At 47.7% G+C, this 20,199-nt stretch overlaps 1 protein-coding gene across 1 annotated transcript; it reads left to right on the top strand.

Moving 5' to 3' along the window:
* The first annotated feature begins 5,144 nt into the window (after positions 1 to 5,144).
* Positions 5,145 to 7,918, top strand: LOC147867368 (uncharacterized). The gene is made up of 2 exons (XM_087315157.1): positions 5,145 to 5,495; positions 6,158 to 7,918. The coding sequence occupies exon 2, from the start codon at positions 6,187 to 6,189 to the stop codon at positions 7,522 to 7,524; it is 1,338 nt and encodes a 445-aa protein (XP_087171283.1). The 5' UTR covers positions 5,145 to 5,495; positions 6,158 to 6,186; the 3' UTR covers positions 7,525 to 7,918.
* The last annotated feature ends 12,281 nt before the right edge of the window (positions 7,919 to 20,199 follow it).

Raw genomic sequence — 20,199 nt, 5'->3', positions numbered from 1 at the left:
TTGCCTCCGTGAGCTCACTGTTGTAATCATTGTGATATAGTGATAGTTTGGAGTCTGTGGACTCCCGTGGTTTTTCCCTCTCAGGGTTTTCCACGTTAAACATCCTGTGTACTCTTCTCTCCTGTGTGTCGTGTATTCATTATCCGTTTTCTGTGTTTGATCTTAGACTCGGTTGTGGCCGAGCGTTGTTCATCAGGAGTGTGTAGTTCCTGTCAAAGTGGTATCAAAGCGAAACGACACAGAAAATGGACGATTCGTTGGGAGGCATGTTCAAGCTCACCGGCTCCAACTATTCGGTGTGGAAGTCGAAGATGAGGGACATGCTCGTGGTTAAAGATCTTTGGTTGCCGGTTCAGTTCGGGGACAAGAGACCGGACAAAATCGACGCCACGATATGGGAGGTGATGCACATGAAGACAACGGCGTACATACGGTGCTTCATCGACATGAGCCTATACAACAACTTCAATGAAGAGAGCAAAGCTCATGAGCTCTGGGAGAAGATCGACATTATGTTTCAAAACAAAAATGTTGTTAATCAAGTTTCGGTATTCCAGAAGCTAGTAAGACTCCGGTACCAAGATGGCTCCAGCATGGCGGAGCACATGAATGCCTTCCAGGGGTTGATCCACCAAGCAACATCATTGGAAGTACCTCTCGCCGATGAGGTACTAGCGCTACTCCTGCTCGGTTCCCTCCCAGATAGCTGGGAGACGTTGGTTGTCACTTTGAGCAACGCCGGGCCGGAAGGGAAACGGATATCCCTAGCAAGAGTGAAGTCGAGTTTGCTAGATGAGGAGGTGCGTCGGAAAGATAAGGATACGAGCTCCGACTCCAAAGCGCTCCTTACCGAATCGGAACGCGGAAGACAAAGGAACCGTAGTCCCCAGAATCGGGAAAAGTCGGGGACGCGGTCAAAGTCAAGGGGGAGGCCTACTTGCTTCTATTGCGGCAAGCCGGAACACTTCCAGAAGAACTGTCGGCATTTCCGAAAAGGCAAGGAAACCGACGGTACCGATTCGAAGCGGGCACCGGACTGGAACGGTAAAGACCGGACCGGAAGGGAACGACAACAATCGCGGCAAGTGAAGAAGAGTTGATGCTCATCACCGAGGAGAGTGACATAAATCTTGCCGATGACGAGATGACCTAGGTGGTCGACTCCGGAGCGTCGTTCCACCTTACCCCGAACCGGAAATGCTTCTCATCCTACTCAGCCGGTGATCACGACTATGTCCGGATGGGGAATGAAGGTACATGCCGAATTGTCGGCATAGGAGACGTGTGGCTGACAACACCAACCGGATGCAAGATGCTGTTGAAGGATGTCCGACACGTTCCGAAGGTTCGTCTGAACCTGATATCAGCCGATCGGCTAGATGATGAAGGCTACACGAGTAGCATCCGGAACGGTGTTATGAAGTTCAGCAAAGGGAGCCCGATTGTGGCTCGGGCCCGGAAGGTAAACACACACTGTACCTGATGAATGCCCGGTTATGTCCGGAGGAAGTGAACGTGGCATCCGACACTGCCGGTGAGCTGTGGCATAAGAGGCTGTGTCACATGAGCGAGAAGGGGATGAAGAGGCTTGCAGACGACAACCTCATTCCAGTGAAGAACGTGCACTTGGAGAAGTGCACTGATTGTCTGGCCGGAAAGCAAAACCGGACCTCCTTCCGATCGAGGCCACCGATGAGATGTAATGCACCACTGGAGTTGGTGCATACGGATGTGTGTCAAGTGGACACGAAGTCACATGCAGGATCGCAGTACTTCGTGACGTTCATAAATGACCACAGCCGGAAGCTATGGGCCACACTGTTGAAGACGAAGGATCAGGTGTTATCCGTCTTCAAAGAGCTCCACGCGAGAGTGGAAAGAGAAACCGACCAGAAACTGAAGGCGGTTCAAGCAAACAACGGAGGCGAATATCGATGGCAGTTCAAGGAGTATTGTTGCTTGAAGGGAATCCGGCTCGAATTTACCGTGCCGAAGATGCCGGAACTAAACAGGCTAGCCGAGAGGATGAACGAGACCATAATGGAGAGGGTCTGGAGTATGCTGGCGCATGCAAAGCTACCCAAGAAGTTTTGGGCTGAGGCATTGTCGCTGGCGACATATGTGATAAACAGATCACCCTCAGTACCCTTGGACGGAGACACACCACAGAGAGTCTGGACCGGTAAGGAAGTGTCCTACCGGCATATGAAGGTATTCGGGTGTCTCGCGTACGTTCATGTAGCTAAGGACCGGAGAGGAAAGTTGGATCCAAAGACCCGGCCATGCATATTCCTCGGTTACGGCGACGATGAGTTCGGCTACCGAGTGTGGAACCTGCTCGACAAGAAGGTATTCCGGAGTGGAGATATTATCTTCATGGAGGACAAGACGCTCGCCGACTGGGAGTCAGAGAAGAAGATAATGAACTCCGAGTCGACAGGTAAGGATCGATTCTACGATGAGGAGACCCAACCGACAAGAGACCGGTTAACATTCGAGGAACCAGCCGGTTACGGTGTGGATACCGAACCGGCAGAAGAAGAAGTAGAGGAAGCTGAAACCGGAACCGGCCAAGACCCTGAATCAGATTCGGATGAAGATCAAATAGTGGAGCCGGTTGCCGAAGGCCAAAGACGGAGATATCCTCTCAGAGAAAGCTTCGAAGAAGCGAAGGATGACACCCACAGCTGCAAATGGTTAAGTGCCATGCAGGATGAGATGGACTCCCTGCATGAGAACCATACGTATGAATTGGTGGAGTTGCCAAAAGGAAAGCGGGCACTCCGAAATAAGTGGGTGTACAAGTTGAAACCGGGAGATGCCGGCAACCCCCCGAGATACAAAGCCAAGATCTTGGTGAAGGGGTTCCAGCAGAAGAAGGGCGTGGACTTCGACGAGATATTTGCCCCGGTAGTAAAGATGACCTCCATCCGGACGGTGCTGAGTATAGCGACAAGCATGGACCTCGAGGTAGAGTAGCTGGATGTGAAGACGACATTTCTTCACGGTGACCTCGAAGAGGAGATCTACATGCAGCAACCAGAAGGATTCGTGGAGAAAGAGAAGGAGCACCTGGTATGCCGGTTGAAGAAGAGCCTGTACGGACTGAAGCAGGCTCCCCGGCAATGGTACCGGAAGTTCGACTCCTTCATGACCGATCAAGGGTACCACAAGACGCAGGCCAATCACTGCGTGTTTGTGAAGAAGTTTGAAGGAGGCGACTTCCTGATACTCCTTCTATACGTGGACGACATGTTGATCGTCGGACGAGACCAAGCCAAAATACGGATGCTGAAGAAGGCTCTCAACCGGACCTTCTCAATGAAAGACTTGGGTCCGGCAAGACAGATGTTGGGGATGCATATCATCCGGGACCGGTCAAAGAAGCAGTTGTGGCTGTCACAGGAGAAATACGTGACAAAGGTGCTTCAGCGGTTCAACATGTCAGACGCGAAACCGGTCGGATCGACACTTTCGGCAAACTGTAGGTGATCCGGTAAGCAAAGCCCGAAGACGAAAGCAGAGAAGGCGGATATGATGAAGGTTCCATATGCCTCTGCCGTTAGGAGCTTAATGTATGCAATGGTGTGTACCCGACCGGATATAGGATACGTAGTCGGAGTGGTGAGCCGGTTTATGAGCAATCCCGACAAGGAGCATTGGAACGCAGTCAAATGGATACTTCGTTACTTGAAGGGCACTTCAAATATGTGTCTCTGATTCGGCTTCGGTAAACCTCAACTTGACTTTTTTACCGATTCGGACATGTCGGCTGATGTGGATACCAGCCGGTCTACATCCGGGTATGTAATGACATATGCAGGGGGAGCTGTTTCGTGGCAGTCGAGGCTGCATAAGACGGTTGCGCTGTCAACCACGGAGGCGGAGTACATGGCGGCTGTGGAAGCCGGCAAGGAAATATTATGGATGAAGGACTTCATCAGAGAGCTCGGTATCCGGCAAGATGAATACCGGCTCTATTGCGACAGTCAAAGTGCCATCCACCTTGCTAAGAATGTGGCCTACCATTCCCGGACGAAGCATATCCAACGAAGGTATCACTGGATCCGGGAAAGAGTAGATGACCAGGAGTTCGCGCTGACGAAGATCCACACGGCCGAGAACGGATCAGATATGCTGACCAAAGTACTGATACCCGACATGCTGGATGCATGCCGGAAGTGGATCAGACTAGTAGGAGTGAAGGGGGAGTTTGTTAGGAAACAGGTCCCTCCGGATGGGAAGTGAGAAGAACAATGCTGATGAGAAACCGGATGAGGAGTACCCGGCAACGGAAGACCCAGTGAGAACTGGATGACGAGTACCTGGCAAGAGCCGGATGGTGAAGACCTGGTGAGAACCGGATGAAGAGTACCCAACTACGGAAGACTCGATGAGAACCGGATGAAGAGTACCCGACTACGTAAGACCCGATGAGAACCGGATGACAAGTGCCCGGCAAGAGCCGAATGATGCAGGTCCGGTGAGAAGTGCTCACCGGATGAAGGGACATATTTGTAAATATGTTTCTGAGAGTCCATCGGGCCTATATTTGTAAATAGCCGAAAAGTCATATTAGTATAAATATGACTTAGGGCAAACTTAAAGATGTTGTTGTCATTCTTGTTGGCACAAAACTAGAGAGCGCGTAACAGTGTACAGAGAGAGAGAGAGAGAGAGAGGAAAAGGTCGTTGCCTCTGTTGTAACCGCCGCCTGTGGCGAAGATCGTGAGCACGAGGTTGTTGCCTCCGTGAGCTTACTGTTGTAATCATTGTGATATAGTGATAGTTTGGAGTCTGTGGACTCCCGTGGTTTTTCCCTCTCAAGGTTTTCCACGTTAAACATCCTATGTACTCTTCTCTCATGTGTGTCGTGTATTCATTATCCGTTTTCTGTGTTTGAGCTTAGACTCGGTTGTGGCCGAGCGTTGTTCATCGGGAGCGTGTAGTTCCTGTCAGAATCTTCTCACACTATGTAAAAAAGTAATGAAATAATTATTATAGATTAGATTAGTAGCTTACTATAGAAAGATAGATATACTCAAGAGCTTTAAAACGTATTTTACTATATACAAAATGGAGAAATATATCAAGTTATGTGAAAATGAAGTTTGAGAAGATAGGTAAATTGGTAGGCGTTTCTCTATTTCAAGATCAGTAAGACAAGGATGTCCACTTGCTCCTTTTTTGTTTTTATTAGTATCTGAAGCGTTTTCTGTATATTTAAATTCTCAGCAGGTTAATATAAAAGGTCTAGCATTGCCATTTGCAGATGCTAGCGTTGATAGTGAGTTTGCTGATGATACAGCTCTTTATATTCACGCCTCACAATTTAATTTGGTGCAGGTTCAAAAAGCTGTGGATGACTTCGCAGATGCATCGGGTGCAGTGATCAATTGGGATAAGTCATCAGGTTTTTGGGTGGCTTCGGGAAACCCTCCAGTTAACGCGCCTAGCGCAGGTTTCTCGTGGATTCCGAAAGGACAGTCCATTAGGTATCTAGGATGTAGAGTAGGGTTAGGAATAAAGGTAGATGATATGATTGCGCCCTTATTGGTAAGATTAAGAAATAAGCTAATATATTGGAAGAAGGAAAGGTTATCCTTAGCTGGACGTGTAGTTGTTGCTAATTCTGTGCTTTTATCATCTGTTTGGTATATAGCCTCTACATGGTTGTTTTCTAGGTCCATTATGCTTAGAGTTCAACGTCTAGTATGGAATTTTATTTGGGGAAATGATACGGTACACAATACTATAGCAAAGGTAGCTTGGTCGGTTCTTATACAACCCAAACATAAAGGAGGTTTAGGTTTGATTGATCCTTTCATGCAAAGTAAAGCATTACTTGTTAAACATGTTGTTAGGTGTTTATTGCCTGGACAAGAGTTATGGAAAAAGTTTTGGATGTGTCATTTATATAAATTAAAACCATCGGTTGGTGGTAATTGGCGTGATAGTCTTAGATGGTTCTTTAATTCAGATTTTCCGCTGTCTAAATCGACAGTTGGGTCCTTTAGTTTTTTTAATGGCATTCTAAGGGCATGGGAAAGTATTCGTCGAGCGCTGGTTTTTTTGCCACCAAAAACATATCATCAATTAATGCGTCAGCCGTTGTTATGGAATCCTTTGTTTACTGATGAAGCGGCATGTGTCTTAGGTTTACGACCTAGGTTATCTTGGGCTGCAATGGATAACGGACCAGCTCGTACGGTTGCGGATTGGATTGCTTTCCTGCAGACTTCAGTGCAAGACCAAAAGAGTAGGGTGTCTAATTTCAGAGGGGCAAACATTATGATAACTCAAGTGTCAACGGTGTATCAGGTAACATTACCAACTTTGAGTTTTGGTCATTGTTTGAATTGGTATGGTATGTTTTCGAGATTAAATATACTAATAGGAGCTCGTCTGTATACTCAAAATGGTAGCCTTTACTTTTATGAAGTTTGCGATAATGGTAGGTTGTTGGTAGTGGAGGAGGAGTCTTCAATTGTGTCTTCTGCCAGGCAGCTGCCAGTGAGAGTAATAGCTAGGTTGGGAAAAAAGATATTTATAGATCCTAATCCACTAATTGCTAAGTATTCATCTCATATATGGGTTTTAAATTCTAGACCAATTGTTGATTTGCAGTGGGATCCATTAGATTATGGTTGGAAGTTACCAATGTCTGATAGTACGCAAGAGAAAGTTCTTCCATTTTTTGCATATTCTGTGTCACTGGGTAGGAAGTTTTTGTTAAATGAGATAGAGTCAATTCCGGCAGGAAAAAAATATTGGGAGGAAGGTAATGTCTCATCTACATATATGTTGAAGTTTTGGAAACACCTTTGGTCGCTTAAATGTATGAACAAGGTATTGCACTTTCGATGGTTAATGATTCATTATGCATTGCCAGTAGGAGCTTTATTGAGGGGAACAATACCTGATCGATCATGTGGTAGGTGTGGCTGGGCATATGAGACATTACATCATGCTTTTTGGGAATGTGTTACGGCCAAATGTTTTTGGGCTCGTATTCTTAGGCTTTTAAGTCGTAAGTATAGGGCTACTAAATTCACGTGGGGTACAATCTTTTGGGGTACGTTGGATCAAGAAACTGTTTTTTATCATTATCATAATTCATCATTGACTTTACATGTGAAAAGTTTTCAGGTGTACGTTACGAATAGCTCCTTGCAGGGAGTCAAGTTCTTTTCTAGGTGTTATGTTTGGAACTTTATTTCCTCGTTGGCCTTATGGATTATTTGGAAAGCAAGGTGTTCTAAAATATATAATGATGAAGATACTAATGTTGTGGATCAAGTTAAATCTTTCTGGGAATTATTGGTAAATATAGTTAAAGGTGAATATGATAGCTATAAGGGTTGTGGAAATGGGCCTAACCGGAAAAGAAAGCGACTTAGAAGAGTCTGGTCAACCATTCCTATTTTTTTGGATGCAACAGGGGAAGATGTAAAGTGGAATTATGTTCCACCTCGATGGTTGTTTCCGCCACCAGCGCCATTTATATTGAACACAGCCGTTTAGGATGAGTGCGTGAGGAAAGTGTAAACTGTTTTTGTGTTGTAAATACAGGTTTTCCACGGACATTGGCAACAAGCTAATCGACGAGAGGGCTGATGTGGAAAGAAGGAAGAATGTGTAAGAGAAAAGGATGGGGTATGGTGGCGGGGTCATAGTCGACAATCGTGAGTGGGTGGGGAATTTTTACACTAATTTTTGTTTTTAATACAGGTTTTTCATCAACAGTGCAAGATGTTAATCGGCAAGAGGGCTGACGTGGACTGAATGAAGAATTTCTTGTTTTGTGATAAGGATGAGGGAAGATGGCGGGGGGGTCGAAGCCGTCTATCATGAGTGAGGAAACTTTGAGATTAACTGTTTTGTTATTGATACAGGTTTTTTCGTGGACATTGGTCATGACGATAATTGGCTAGACGGTTGATGTGGATTGAACGAAGAAATTTTCTGTGTGAAAGTGATAAGGTTGAGTGAAGATGGTGGGGAGGGTGAAGCCGACTATAACGAGTGGGTGAGAAAATGTTTACACTAATTTTGTGTTGATCAATACAGGATATGCGTGGACATTGCCACCGTGTTAATTGGTGAGATGGCTGATGTCGACTGTATGAAGAATTTCTGTGTTAAGGATGAGTGAAGATGGTGGGGAGGGTGAGGCCGACTATAACGAGTGGGTGAGGAAATGTTTACATTAATTTTGTGTTGATCAATACAGGATATGCGTGGACATTGCCACCGTGGTATTTGGTGAGATGGCTGATGTCGACTGAATGAAGAATTATTGTGTTAAGGATGAGTGAAGATGGTGGGGAGGGTCGAAGCCAATGTGCAGGAGTGGGTGAGGACATGTTTTAACCTAAGTTTTTGTTGATTATACAGGATATGCGTGGACATTGGAACCAGGTTAATCGGTGAGATGGCTGATGTCGACTAAAGGAAGAAATATTTGTGGTGAGGATGAGTGAAGATGGTGGGGAGGGTCGAAGCCAATCATCACGAGTGGGTGAGGAATTTTTAGACGGATTTTATTCTTATCACAGATTTTTGGGGTTTTTGGGCAATGACGTTAATCGGAGACATGACTGATGTGGGTTAAATGAAGAATGGTTGTGATGAGATTATGGTCTAATCAATGTATGGCTGTTCTGAGTTGGTAGAGATTATCATGGTTGCTTCAAAGTGACAGGTGCTGCAGGGACTGTTTTGGTGTTGTGTTTTCAACGGCAACAGCCGAGGAAGGTTCAATCTTGCATGGGAAAAGACAGACAAAGATACAAGAGGTTGGACAGATTTATGAGCTTGGAAAGTCAGCTTGAAGAAGACTACGGCCAAGAAGTAGCAGATTACCTCAATGGCTTGATTGGAGAGAGCAGTTTGGTATTACCTAAGTGGTACAAAAGGACATTCACAAGGGAAAATTAAAGGCCAAGGAACGGGAACAGCTATTGGACAACCAGGTGATGGTGAACAACTTTAGTACATGCGGAACCAAATGCAAACATGGAGTTTTTAGACTACTACCCATGATTACCACCAAGATATGTATTCACTTGGACCGCTGGAATTTGTTTATAGGTTGAATATGGGTATACTAAAGAGCTTTAGTATATGTGGAATCACATTCAGCCAATGTTGGCTGCAACATGATGTTTTTTAGAGGCCATAACAAATGCCATCATTATTTGGTCCCTTTTTTTACGATATATACTTATGGAGTGGAAACTATTATGTACAATTTGTAGATTGCCTTTGGCATTGTCAATTTTAATACCAATGGAACATATTTTTTATGGAAAAAAAGATAGGTAAATTAGAACTATCCCACATAGATAGAAAACTTAAGGCCCTGTCTATATAAACACCTTGAGCTCCCTCATTTTTCATTTGTGTTAAGAGCACTTTGGCCACTTTGTCTTGATGGATGATGGTGGCCAAGTTCCCAAAGAAACCGAAAACCGGTCGGTAAGCAAATTTGGAAATCGGCCGGTAAGCAAATCCGGAAATCGGTTGGTAAGCAAATCTGGAAACCGGCCGGTATGCAAACCAAAAATCGGCCGGTAAGCAAATCCGGAAACTGGTCGGTAAGCAAAACCGGAACCGGAACCGGCAAGAAAACCGGGACCGGAACCGTAACCGGTCGGCAAGCAAAACCGGCTTGTAAGCAAATCCGGAAATTGGTCGGTAAGCAAAACCGGAAACCGGAAACCGGCCGGTAAGCAAAATCGGAACCGGAACCAGGAAGCAAATCGGAACCGGCCAGCAAGCAAAATCGGAATCGGAACCGGCAAGCAAAATGGAACCGGCCAGCAAACAGAATGGAACCGGCCGGCGAGGGATTCGGCGATCGGGCGGAACCGGCTACCGGACGAGGTTGGATGCGGACAGACGGAAGATTGGATCATGCAACAAACTAAAGTAAAGTGAAGAGAACTAAAGTAAAGGCCATGTGGATGCAAGCAACTAAAGTTGGATTGCATGCAAAAAGTAAAGGTCATGTGGATGGTCGCATGCAACTAAAAGAAAAAGCCATGCAACTAAAAATAGATGCAACTAAAAGAAAAAGCTAAGCAACTAAAAGTAGAGGCCATGCAACAAAAAGTGGACATGCAGATGATCAAGGGAGAACTCCATATAAAATTCCATTTTTTTTCCTACACTCAGGCTCTCTCCATATTATCTTAATTAATTTTCTTTTCCATCTCAGCTCCCTTATCTTAGGGAAGCCATAACTCTCATAAACCGTAAATTTCCTTACCGAACTCAAAACCCTAATTTTCCCTACGGAAGCCATATCTTACTCATAACCCTAAATTTCCATACGGAAGCTATTCAACTCATAAAACCATAATCTCTTATCAAAGCCAAAAACCCTAATTTTCTATAGAATTCATATCTTAATTTCTTCTAATCTATTACTCTAGCCATCTCCATTAGCTAAACTTTTTTGTAATCTCAATCTTGAGATTGATTGTAATCTTTCTTTCCCTTTATTAATGAAATTTGTGAATCTTTCTCATTTTGTATTAATTGTTTAATATAATCATACGAATCTGATATCTTCCGATCGGAGGCCCCGGGGTCCTGCCTCAAGTTCACGTATCCTCGTCATATTTTCACGACAACGACGTCATTCGGCGGATGCCGATACTACGTGACCTTCATCGACGACTTTTCTAGGCACACTTGGATCTACCCAATGTGACAAAAGAGCGAAGTGTTCGGACACTTCCAAAAGTTTAAGAATGAAGTCGAGAAAGCCACGAGCCGACATGTACGATGTCTTTGGTCGGATGGAGGCAAGGAGTACTTCTTCGACGAATTTTCGGTGTTTCTACGAAAAGAAGGAATACGACGAGAGTTTTCGTGTCAACATACGCCACAACAAAACGTAGTGGCCGAACGCAAGAATCGGCACATCCTCGAAGTGGCACAGGCTATGCTTAACGAAAAGCACATGCCGAAATCGTATTGGGCGGAAGCAGCTAACACGGCCGTCTATCTCATGAATCGGTGTATGACATCGGGTGTGCACAAACTTACTCCGCACGAGAAGTTCTTCGGAAAGAAGATGGACTTATCGCATGTTCGGATATTCGGCTCCATTGCGTACGTGCACATCCCTGACGAGAAGCGTCAAAAGATTGACCCGAAGTCAGAGAAATGTATCCTCATAGGATACTCATTGGAGAAAAAGGGGTACAAGTGCTACAACCCCTCAACTCGAAAATCTCGAGTAAGTCGAGATGTCATTTTTGACGAGTCCGCATCCTGGTACGCACCAGAGACAACTTCAACTCCGATTCCGCTCGACCCGGAATCTGCTGAACAAGAGATAGAGGATGAAGATCGCCTTATGCACATGTTCGAAGGAAGTCTGATCACGACACGACTGAGTGGACTACAAGAGCCTTTGAGTGATCAAAACAAATCTCGACCAAGCCCGAAGTTGGACAAAGGGAAGGTGAAAATGCCGGAGTATGAAGACGATCGCTTCAACGACAACAAATCGACTCACTCCCTCGATAGTGAGTTCGAAGGCCTTGAGATCCGGACAAATGGAGCGGAGAAAGCCATAGTATTCGCAGACGAGAAGCTCCGTCGATCCACCCGTGAAAAGAACCCCATAAGCCAATTCAGCTACAACGATTATATGGCATACCATTACGTCTTTATGATGAAGGTCGCAACAGTACGAGAGCCGGAAACCTTTTCCAAAGCCGCGAAGGACCCACGATGGATCGAAGCAATGAACGAGGAGATGCATGCACTATGCAAGAAGGACACATGGGATATCGTTCCCCACTCACCGCATAGAAAGGCGATCGGATGTAGATGGATCTACAAGGTGAAGTATAATGCCGACGGCTCCGTCAACCGCTACAACGCTCGACTCGTAGCAAAAGGATACGCACAAACACATGGCGTTGACTACGAAGAGACTTTTGCCCCGGTGGCAAAGATGACGACGGTGCGGACCGTGATCGCACTTGCAACGGCAAAAGGGTGGCACCTCCACCAAATGGACGTCAAGAATGCCTTTCTTCAAGGCGAATTAGACGAGGAGGTGTATGTTGTCCACCGGAATAGTAACCGACGGACAAGAGCGCAGTAATATGGAATAGAGTAATTCTTGAGCGGCAAGCTCAACTGGATCCGGATTGGCTGAATAAGCCCGAGTCGGATCAACATCCGGAAGGATGAGCCGGATCGGTGACCCGGTGAGCAAGTGAGTCAGTTAGCTGGATCTATCAGTAACTGGAAGCCTACTAGCAGCTAGATTACTAGGGAGTTAATAGTCTCGTAGTCAGTGCCAGATGCTTGAGTGAGCATTGAAGTACGCGGTACTTCTGTTAGTCCTCTCAGGACTTGTATAAATAGTGCTTTTGAGCACGTTCTATGTGCAGAGTCTTGATATAATTTTTGAATTTAGATTCTTGTTCTGTTCTCTCTGTGTCTCCCGAGTGTTCTCTGTATTCTGTGTATTACTCTCTCTCTCTCTCTCTCTCTCTCTCTCTCTCTCTGCTGCTACGCAACCAATCTGTTGTCTTATGCTTCCACCCATACGCTTCCACATGGTATCAGAGCGCAAGGGTTGAAGACCCCTACAGCCAACATTTGCTTTCGCAAGACAAACCCTACAGGTTGTGAGAACAGAACAGTAGACAGAGAAAAATAAAAATAAAAATAAAAATGGACAGAGGTATGGCGAGTTCACTTCCTACAAAGAAGCTCGACCGGAGCAACTACGCGTTGTTGTCCGTAGGCCAAAAATAGAAATTAGTTAAATATAATACGCCGGAAGTAAGGCGAGTAGGTAAGGGAGAATTAGGTAAAATGCCGAGTTTCGAGCCTCACAGTCAGCCGACTGCTCGACGCTGTATGAAGGAAAAGAAGTATATAAACCGAGGTCTGCATACCTGGATTGGAGGGAGATATCTAGAGCCTAGGGAGGTCGGTTCATAGTTATAAGAGCTTTGTAAGGCAACCGGCTGTGGGCCGTGTTCTTTTGTAATCATCGCTAACTATTGCAGTAATACATATCTATAGCTCTTGTTGTTTTCATCTATGTGTCATCGCTTTTAAGGTCTCAACTACGTATACGACCCAGGCTCTATTCCGGGTATGCTCTCTGTGTTCTCCCCCTAACGACACCTCCGTGCACCTCCGCCCAATCGCATCAAGCGGTCTCGGCCATCTGGCCGACGCCCTGAGCTAGTCGAAGGCACTTCCGACTTGGCGGTCACGGACCAGTCCTTCCCAAAAACATCAGAGGCTCACCGGTTGCAATCCTCGCCACTTGCTACTCGGTCATGACTCGAGTCCACACCAACCTCCCCACCAAGCCCTCCAGAGGTCACCCACCCTAACCCTAACCCTTTTCTGGCTTTACCGGAAGACTCTAAATTCGATACCATGCCGTATCCTTACCCACGATACACCGACAACCCCGACGCTTAGTCACACATCTGTGCCTTCGTGTCCACCTGTCAGGCCAACCACTCAACCCAGCGCCTCTCGCCTATCGAAATCGAGGCCTCAAAAATTGCCAAGTTTACGCTATCCCTCAATGGACCAGCTGCGCGATGGTATTCTGGCCTCGACACAGGGGAGTTTGGCACCTTCCATGACGTTCGCACACAGTTCCTAGAACTGTTCCATCGTGAGGTGTCCAAACGAGAATTGCTCCGACAGTTCTTCTCCATGTGACAAGAACCGCACGAGATGGTCACACAGTTCACGATCTGGTTCCGGGATCTCTACAAACAAGTGGCCGACGATGTCTCTGCACAACACATTCCGGACGCATTCCTGTCCAGCCTACGGGAGCCTGTATGAATGACTCTTGCACTTACTAATTTTGACAACCAAATGATCGAGCAAGTCATAGCGCGCATCCTCGCCCTCGATCGGACTTAGCAAAGCAATTATTTCACTATGAATTCACTGCAAAGCGCCCTTCCCCAAGAGGACAATCGCTTTCGCCACGCCCTCCAATGCACTGTTTGTTTGGGATCGGGCCATTTGGCCCTCGAATGTCCTCACCGACCACAATGTCCGATCTGCCAGTCTCGATCCCACACTGTCGAACACTGCGAATACAATCCGTTCAACCGCACAACGACGGCTCCGGTTCGCCAGATCGAGCCTTGGGATACATACTCTCATCAGGACGAGCGCCAATCCTACCGGAACCAGGATAACCAATGACCGCGATCGCCGGATAGACGGCGCCATAACGACGATTACCGTCGGGACGACGACCGTTACCGAAACGACAACCGACGGAGATCGAACGACCGCTGTGATCGCTATCACGATGACCAGTATCGGGCAAACGACGATTATGATCGGAATGAAGAGGATCAGGATGACCGTTACGATTAGAGAAATTTCCGTAATGATCGGCGCAACTTTCACCGAGGATCGCGCAATAACCGAAGGAATAATGACAACCGTCATCGGGACCCACCGCACAATGAACCGCGCAGCTCGACCGTGCCCTGGACCAACCCACAAACACACAAGGCCGGGAATCAACCGCACCCCGTCGGGACGACGACTGTTACCGAAACGACAACCGACGGAGATCGAACGACCGCTGTGATCGCTATCACGATGACCAGTATCGGGCAAACGACGATTATGATCGGAATGAAGAGGATGAGGATGACCGTTACGATTAGAGAAATTTCTGTAATGATCGGCGCAACTTTCACCGAGGATCGCGCAATAACCAAAGGAATAATGACAACCGTCGTCGGGACCCACTGCTTAATGAACCGCGCAGCTCAACCGTGCCCTGGACCAACCCACAAACACACGAGGTCGGGAATCAACCGCACCCTAGGGATCGGGCTGGCACCAGCAACTCGGCCGACGTTACCTGCTTCAAGTGCAACCAACCCGGTCACTACGCTACACAATGCCCAACAACAGACCGCGGAAAGGCTCCTACCGTGAATAGTAAGTATTATGGCTGACGTACAAAACGTCACAACACACAACAAAGGCTAGGCTACCCCATGGCAAGTTCAGGACGACGTCCGGCAAGCAGCCAAAGAATGGATGGATACGACCAACAAAAACAATGTGGTGCGGATGCACACGGAAATGGGAGACGCGACCATCGGAGCAACACAGTCCTCGGCTCCATCCACAACGGCAAAAGATGACTAGCTGTGGGACGCCCTTACCAATTCCAGGATTTGCTTACCTCTGCATAAACTCTTACCACTGTTTTCGGGACACCTTGGCTTCACTCACGGCCAACAAACAGTCCACCGCACCACCTGTGCACCTGACCGAGCCAGGAACGGGTCCACCTCTCATGGATGCGCAGAATCCAGCCATAAAAATTATGATTAAAGGGAAGGACCTACACGGGTGCATAATCGACGACTGCTTTGGCGTGAATGTCATCAACGAGGCTACCTATCGTAAACTCGGCCTGAATCAATGGGAACCTTGCCCCTTTTGGCTTCGGATGGCCGACACACGATCGGTTCGCCCCATCGGATTAATCTGCCACCTCGATTTTACTCTAGGAGGCCACATGTTCACTATCTCGGCTGTTGTCTTACGACTCGAAGCACAGGGGGCTTACCCAATGTTACTGGGCAGACCATGGTTGCGCACAACCAATATCAAACAACATTGGCAGCGCAACATGATCTCGTTTCGCCGAGGAAAGACCAAGGTCCGGATCATAACTGAAGAACGCGTAACCACGCCCCACAACACCTTGCTGTTATACACGGAAGGGGTGCACATGCTCGACGGATTAGTCGATGACGAGGTGGACGATTTCCTAGAAGACCATCCCACTATCATACCTCTCTTCGAAATCGACTCCATGTCGGTCGTCGGCACACCTCTAGACGAGGAGGTCACGGTGAATACACCTCCCCAGGATGAGCCCGATCCCACCACCATTGCCGAATTATGACACGCTCGGGATGCTTTTGAACGTGAACTCGCCATCTCCCAACATGTGAAGGCATCAACGCTCGAAACACTAAACCTCGGTTCGGACAAGACCCTTCGGACCCTACAGATTGCTAATAACTTACCAGCCGGCAAACGAGCATCCCTCATCCACTTACTCACCGATTACTAGGATGTATTCGCATGGTCTTACATGGATATGAAGGGTTTGGACCCACAATACTACCAACACCAGATCCACCTTCTCCCGGACACTCAACCGGTTCAGCAAAGACGATACCGGATGAACCCCAATTATGCGGCTAAGGTCAAGGAAGAAATAGACAAGCTCCTCCGAGTCAGGTTCATACGACCGGTAAAACGCGGCACATGGTTAAGCCCAATTGTAGTCGTCCCCAAGAAAAACGGGAAAATCCAAGTTTGTGTGGACTACCGCAAGCTTAATGCTGCAACGGTCACCGATGGATTCCCTCTCCCGTTCACGGATAGTGTTCTCGACACGGTGGCAGGTCACGAATGCTACAGCTTTCTAGACGGGTTTAGTGGGTACAACCAAATCAGAATGCACCCGGATGATCAAGAGAAAACAACATTTGTCACGGAATGGGGTGTTTTCGTGGCAGAAGGCATGATGTTCGGTTTAAAAACAGCGCCGGCCACGTTCTAGTGCATCATCATCGAAATTTTTAACGAGTATATCCCGGCGTTCATGCAAGTCTTTCTCGACGACTTCGCCATATATGGTCAACGACTGGAACACATGACCCAGTTACGTCTCTGTCTTGATTGATGTCGCCAGGCTCAGTTAAGTTTAAACCCGGCAAAGTGTGCGTTCTTGGTCACAAGCGACAACCTACTCGGGCACATCGTCAGTCCAGAAGGTATCGCCATGGACCCAGATAAAGTACAAGCCATCCTAAAAGCCCCGACACCCTTGAACGCAAAAGGCCTCAGCCGATTTCTGGGACAAATAAGATGGCACAGCCGGATGATACGCCACCTGGCCGATTTTGTGACAACACTACACGCAGCGGTGCATCGACTCCCCTTTCAATGGACTTCAATCGAGGATGAGGCTTACCAAGGATTGAAATTAATGCTCTCGCATGCCCTAGTTGTACAGCCCCTGAGATGGTCGGAACCTTTTCACGCCTTTGTGGACGCATTAGATATTGCCATTGGGAGTGCACTTATGCAATGCACACCCCCAAATTGGTATCGGCCAGTGTATTATGCGACGTCTCTCGGCCGCGGAAAAGAACTATTCAACCACCGAACAGGAGGCCCTCGGTAGGATCTACAACATCAGTAAATTTGGGCATTACCTCTTAGGCTGAAAATTCACCTTTCACGTCGATCACTCGGCCCTCCTCTACCTGGTTAATAAACAAGCCGATGGATGCTCCTATTACAAGAGTTTGATTTTCATATACAGCATCGACCCAGAGTTCAACACGCCGTCGCCGATTACCTAAGCCGCCTCGAGTCCGGAGACCCTATCGAGCCCACATATGACGATCTACCCGATGCCGGCTTATTTCATCTCGCAACGCTAACCGACGACAAAGAAGATGAATGGATCACGGAGATGACCCATTTCCTTAGTACTAGCTTGCCTCCCGACCACATGGCCCTCGATGTACGGAAACGACTCGCAGTACGTAGCTGCAACTTTTGTCTAGTTTCCGACATCCTCTATCATAAAGGCTCGGACGGAATATGGCGTCGGGCCATTCGACAATTCGAGAAGAAGGCCATCCTCCAAGAGGCCCACCTCGGAATCGCCGGCGGACACTACGCCGGAGAGTCCACGGCACGGAAAGTATGGCAGAGTGGGTTATGGTGGCCTACAACGAAAAAGGATGCCCACGAGTTATGCCGACAGTGCGACTTGTGCCAACGGTTGGGACAACCGATGGAACAAGCTCGAATGCCACACCAACCCCTTCTTCCATTGGAACCATTTCAAAAATGGGGGTTAGATTTTGTGGGACCCTTCAAACCAGCCGCGGCCCGAACCGGTAATAAGTATATCATCGTCGCCACATACTACTGCACAAAATGGGTCGAGGCAAAGGGTTTACGAGACAACACGGCATCGTCCACGACCAAATTCGTGTACGAACATCTTTGGTGCCGTTATGGATCTCCAATTGAGCTCGTTAGTGACCAAGGTGGGCACTTTATAAACCATATAATACGCGAGCTTACAACTCACTACGCAGTGGTACATAAGAAAAGCACACCATACTACCCGCACGCAAACGAATTGGCAGAATTGACTAACAAAATTCTCCAAACAATCCTGAAGAAGTTCGTCAACGAGAACCGCACCGATTGGGATGACAAGCTCCAGAGTGCACTGTGGGCTTACCGCATGACATTCAAAACGAGCATTCAATCCACCCCCTTTCGGATGGCTTTTGGTCTAGAAGCTGTTATGCCCATCGAGTTCCAAGTCCCGAGTCTTCGAGTGCAAGTTAAAGCACGATTTCCCGATGCCCAATCTGAACAATTGAGGTTGGAACAACTCCTCGAACTTGGTGAGGACCGAGTAGCGAGCATGGCCCAACTTGAACAGTGCCAACGCCAATGAAAAGCCTTTGTGGACTGACATCGGAAGGGATTGGAACAAGAATTGACCATAGGCAAACCGGTCCTCGTTTTCCAGACGTGACTCGGTACTATGCCAGGAAAGTTACGATTTCGATGGACCGGCCCCTTTTGGATTATTGACGAGTTTAACGGCACGTTCCAGCTCGACACCCTCGCTGGGGAAATAGTCAAAAGCTGGGTGAATGGATTCCCACTACGACCGTACCAGGGAAATACCCCAGCCAACCCTTTCGCCGAGTCTCACCGCACAGACACGGGCACGAAGGAGGCCACACGTCCCCCTCGGTAAGAGCCCACCAGCATTCCAAAGTAGACATTAGGTAGGATTAGGCATAGTTTTAGCAATTAGTTAGTTCCACCCACACCACCTACCACCTCACCCAAATCACGTCAGGTTAGGGACACACATTAGCCACTTTCACATTCACTTAAGTATTTAAAGGCACATGCACAACATCCAAGGCGAAGCACTAACTCCCTAGGACACATGGCCATAATATCCTATTATGGTATCCACGCCCAAGAATCTCCAGGCTCCTCTTCATGCACAAAACCCTAGGCGTTCGCTAAAAACCAGTTACCCCAAGCCCACTCCACACACAGACGTTTTCTTGCACACCCAACATTCATCGCTCCCATGCTCTCAAGCTTCCTCTCGCTTTTAGTACGCTCATCGCTCCCACCGCTCTTGCTCACAAGCCCTCTCTTGCCCTCGTAGCCCCGCTGCCGCACCACCACCATCTCTTTCCCTCACTCTGTCTCAGCTTGGTCGAATCCTCCTTCCCCAATCTTCCCCATAGCGGAACCCCGAGTCCAATATGCCTCTTGCAACTTCACAAGAAACCCGCTCCTGGCTTCAGGAATGAGTCTTGGGTGGTTATTTAAAGGTGATTGATGCCCTTGTGCACCCTGATGCCCAAGCGGTCGCATGACGAATCCACCCAGACACAGTCACCAACAATATGATTCGTGCTGCCTTGGACTTGAAACGAGGAGGTGACCATGAGGTCGAGATTCCCCCTTCCACGACCCTGAAGGAATACTTTGGTGCGTATTCTATATTTGGTAAAGCCTACTGCACCTACGGTGGATCCAACAAGGCATTCGGGGAACTCACTCGCATCCTGATGGAGTATGCATTCGTGCATACCAACCCTACCAGTATGCCACAGAGCAAAGCGACAATCATCATCAGTGCTTACGAGGGAAACAAAATCGACTGGGGAATCATCACAGGCGAAGGAATCCGGGCCTCACTCGAATCCTTCCAAACTGGTAAGCGTCTGTTGCTTGTGATCAACCACTTCCTTACAGTTCTCTACCCACCTCCTTCGGTTTCCCCTCGTCGCACCCTGATCTCTCTGCCACCACCACGGAAACAACACGGGCAGATTTTGGAGATAACTCAGGAAGAATGGGAAGAATCCTCGTCTTCTCCACCTCCCGCAGGTGTTCGGCACCCCGTTTCCGCCTCCGCCCCACCCCCACCAAAAACACAAAGATAACGGGCGGTGGCAGTAACCTGTGTCGAATGGGATGAGGCTGAGGAGGCCACCCCCAAGGATGTCACCATACGCCAGAGGCCACCAAGGACATCAATGATCTCTCCTCAACTGAGCC

This window comes from Azolla caroliniana, unplaced genomic scaffold, assembly GCF_043228905.1.
Source record: "Azolla caroliniana isolate FFs.n. ecotype wild unplaced genomic scaffold, voAzoCaro1.0.p SCAF_2, whole genome shotgun sequence".
In the NCBI taxonomy this organism is placed as follows: domain Eukaryota; kingdom Viridiplantae; phylum Streptophyta; class Polypodiopsida; order Salviniales; family Salviniaceae; genus Azolla; species Azolla caroliniana.
Note: the sequence above shows the minus strand (reverse complement) of the source record. Positions and strands in the feature narration are given on the sequence as shown.

Bases quoted from the DNA above. Each gene is read 5' to 3' on its own strand.
- LOC147867368 (XM_087315157.1), top strand. From the start codon at position 6,187: ATGGATAACGGACCAGCTCGTACGGTTGCGGATTGGATTGCTTTCCTG.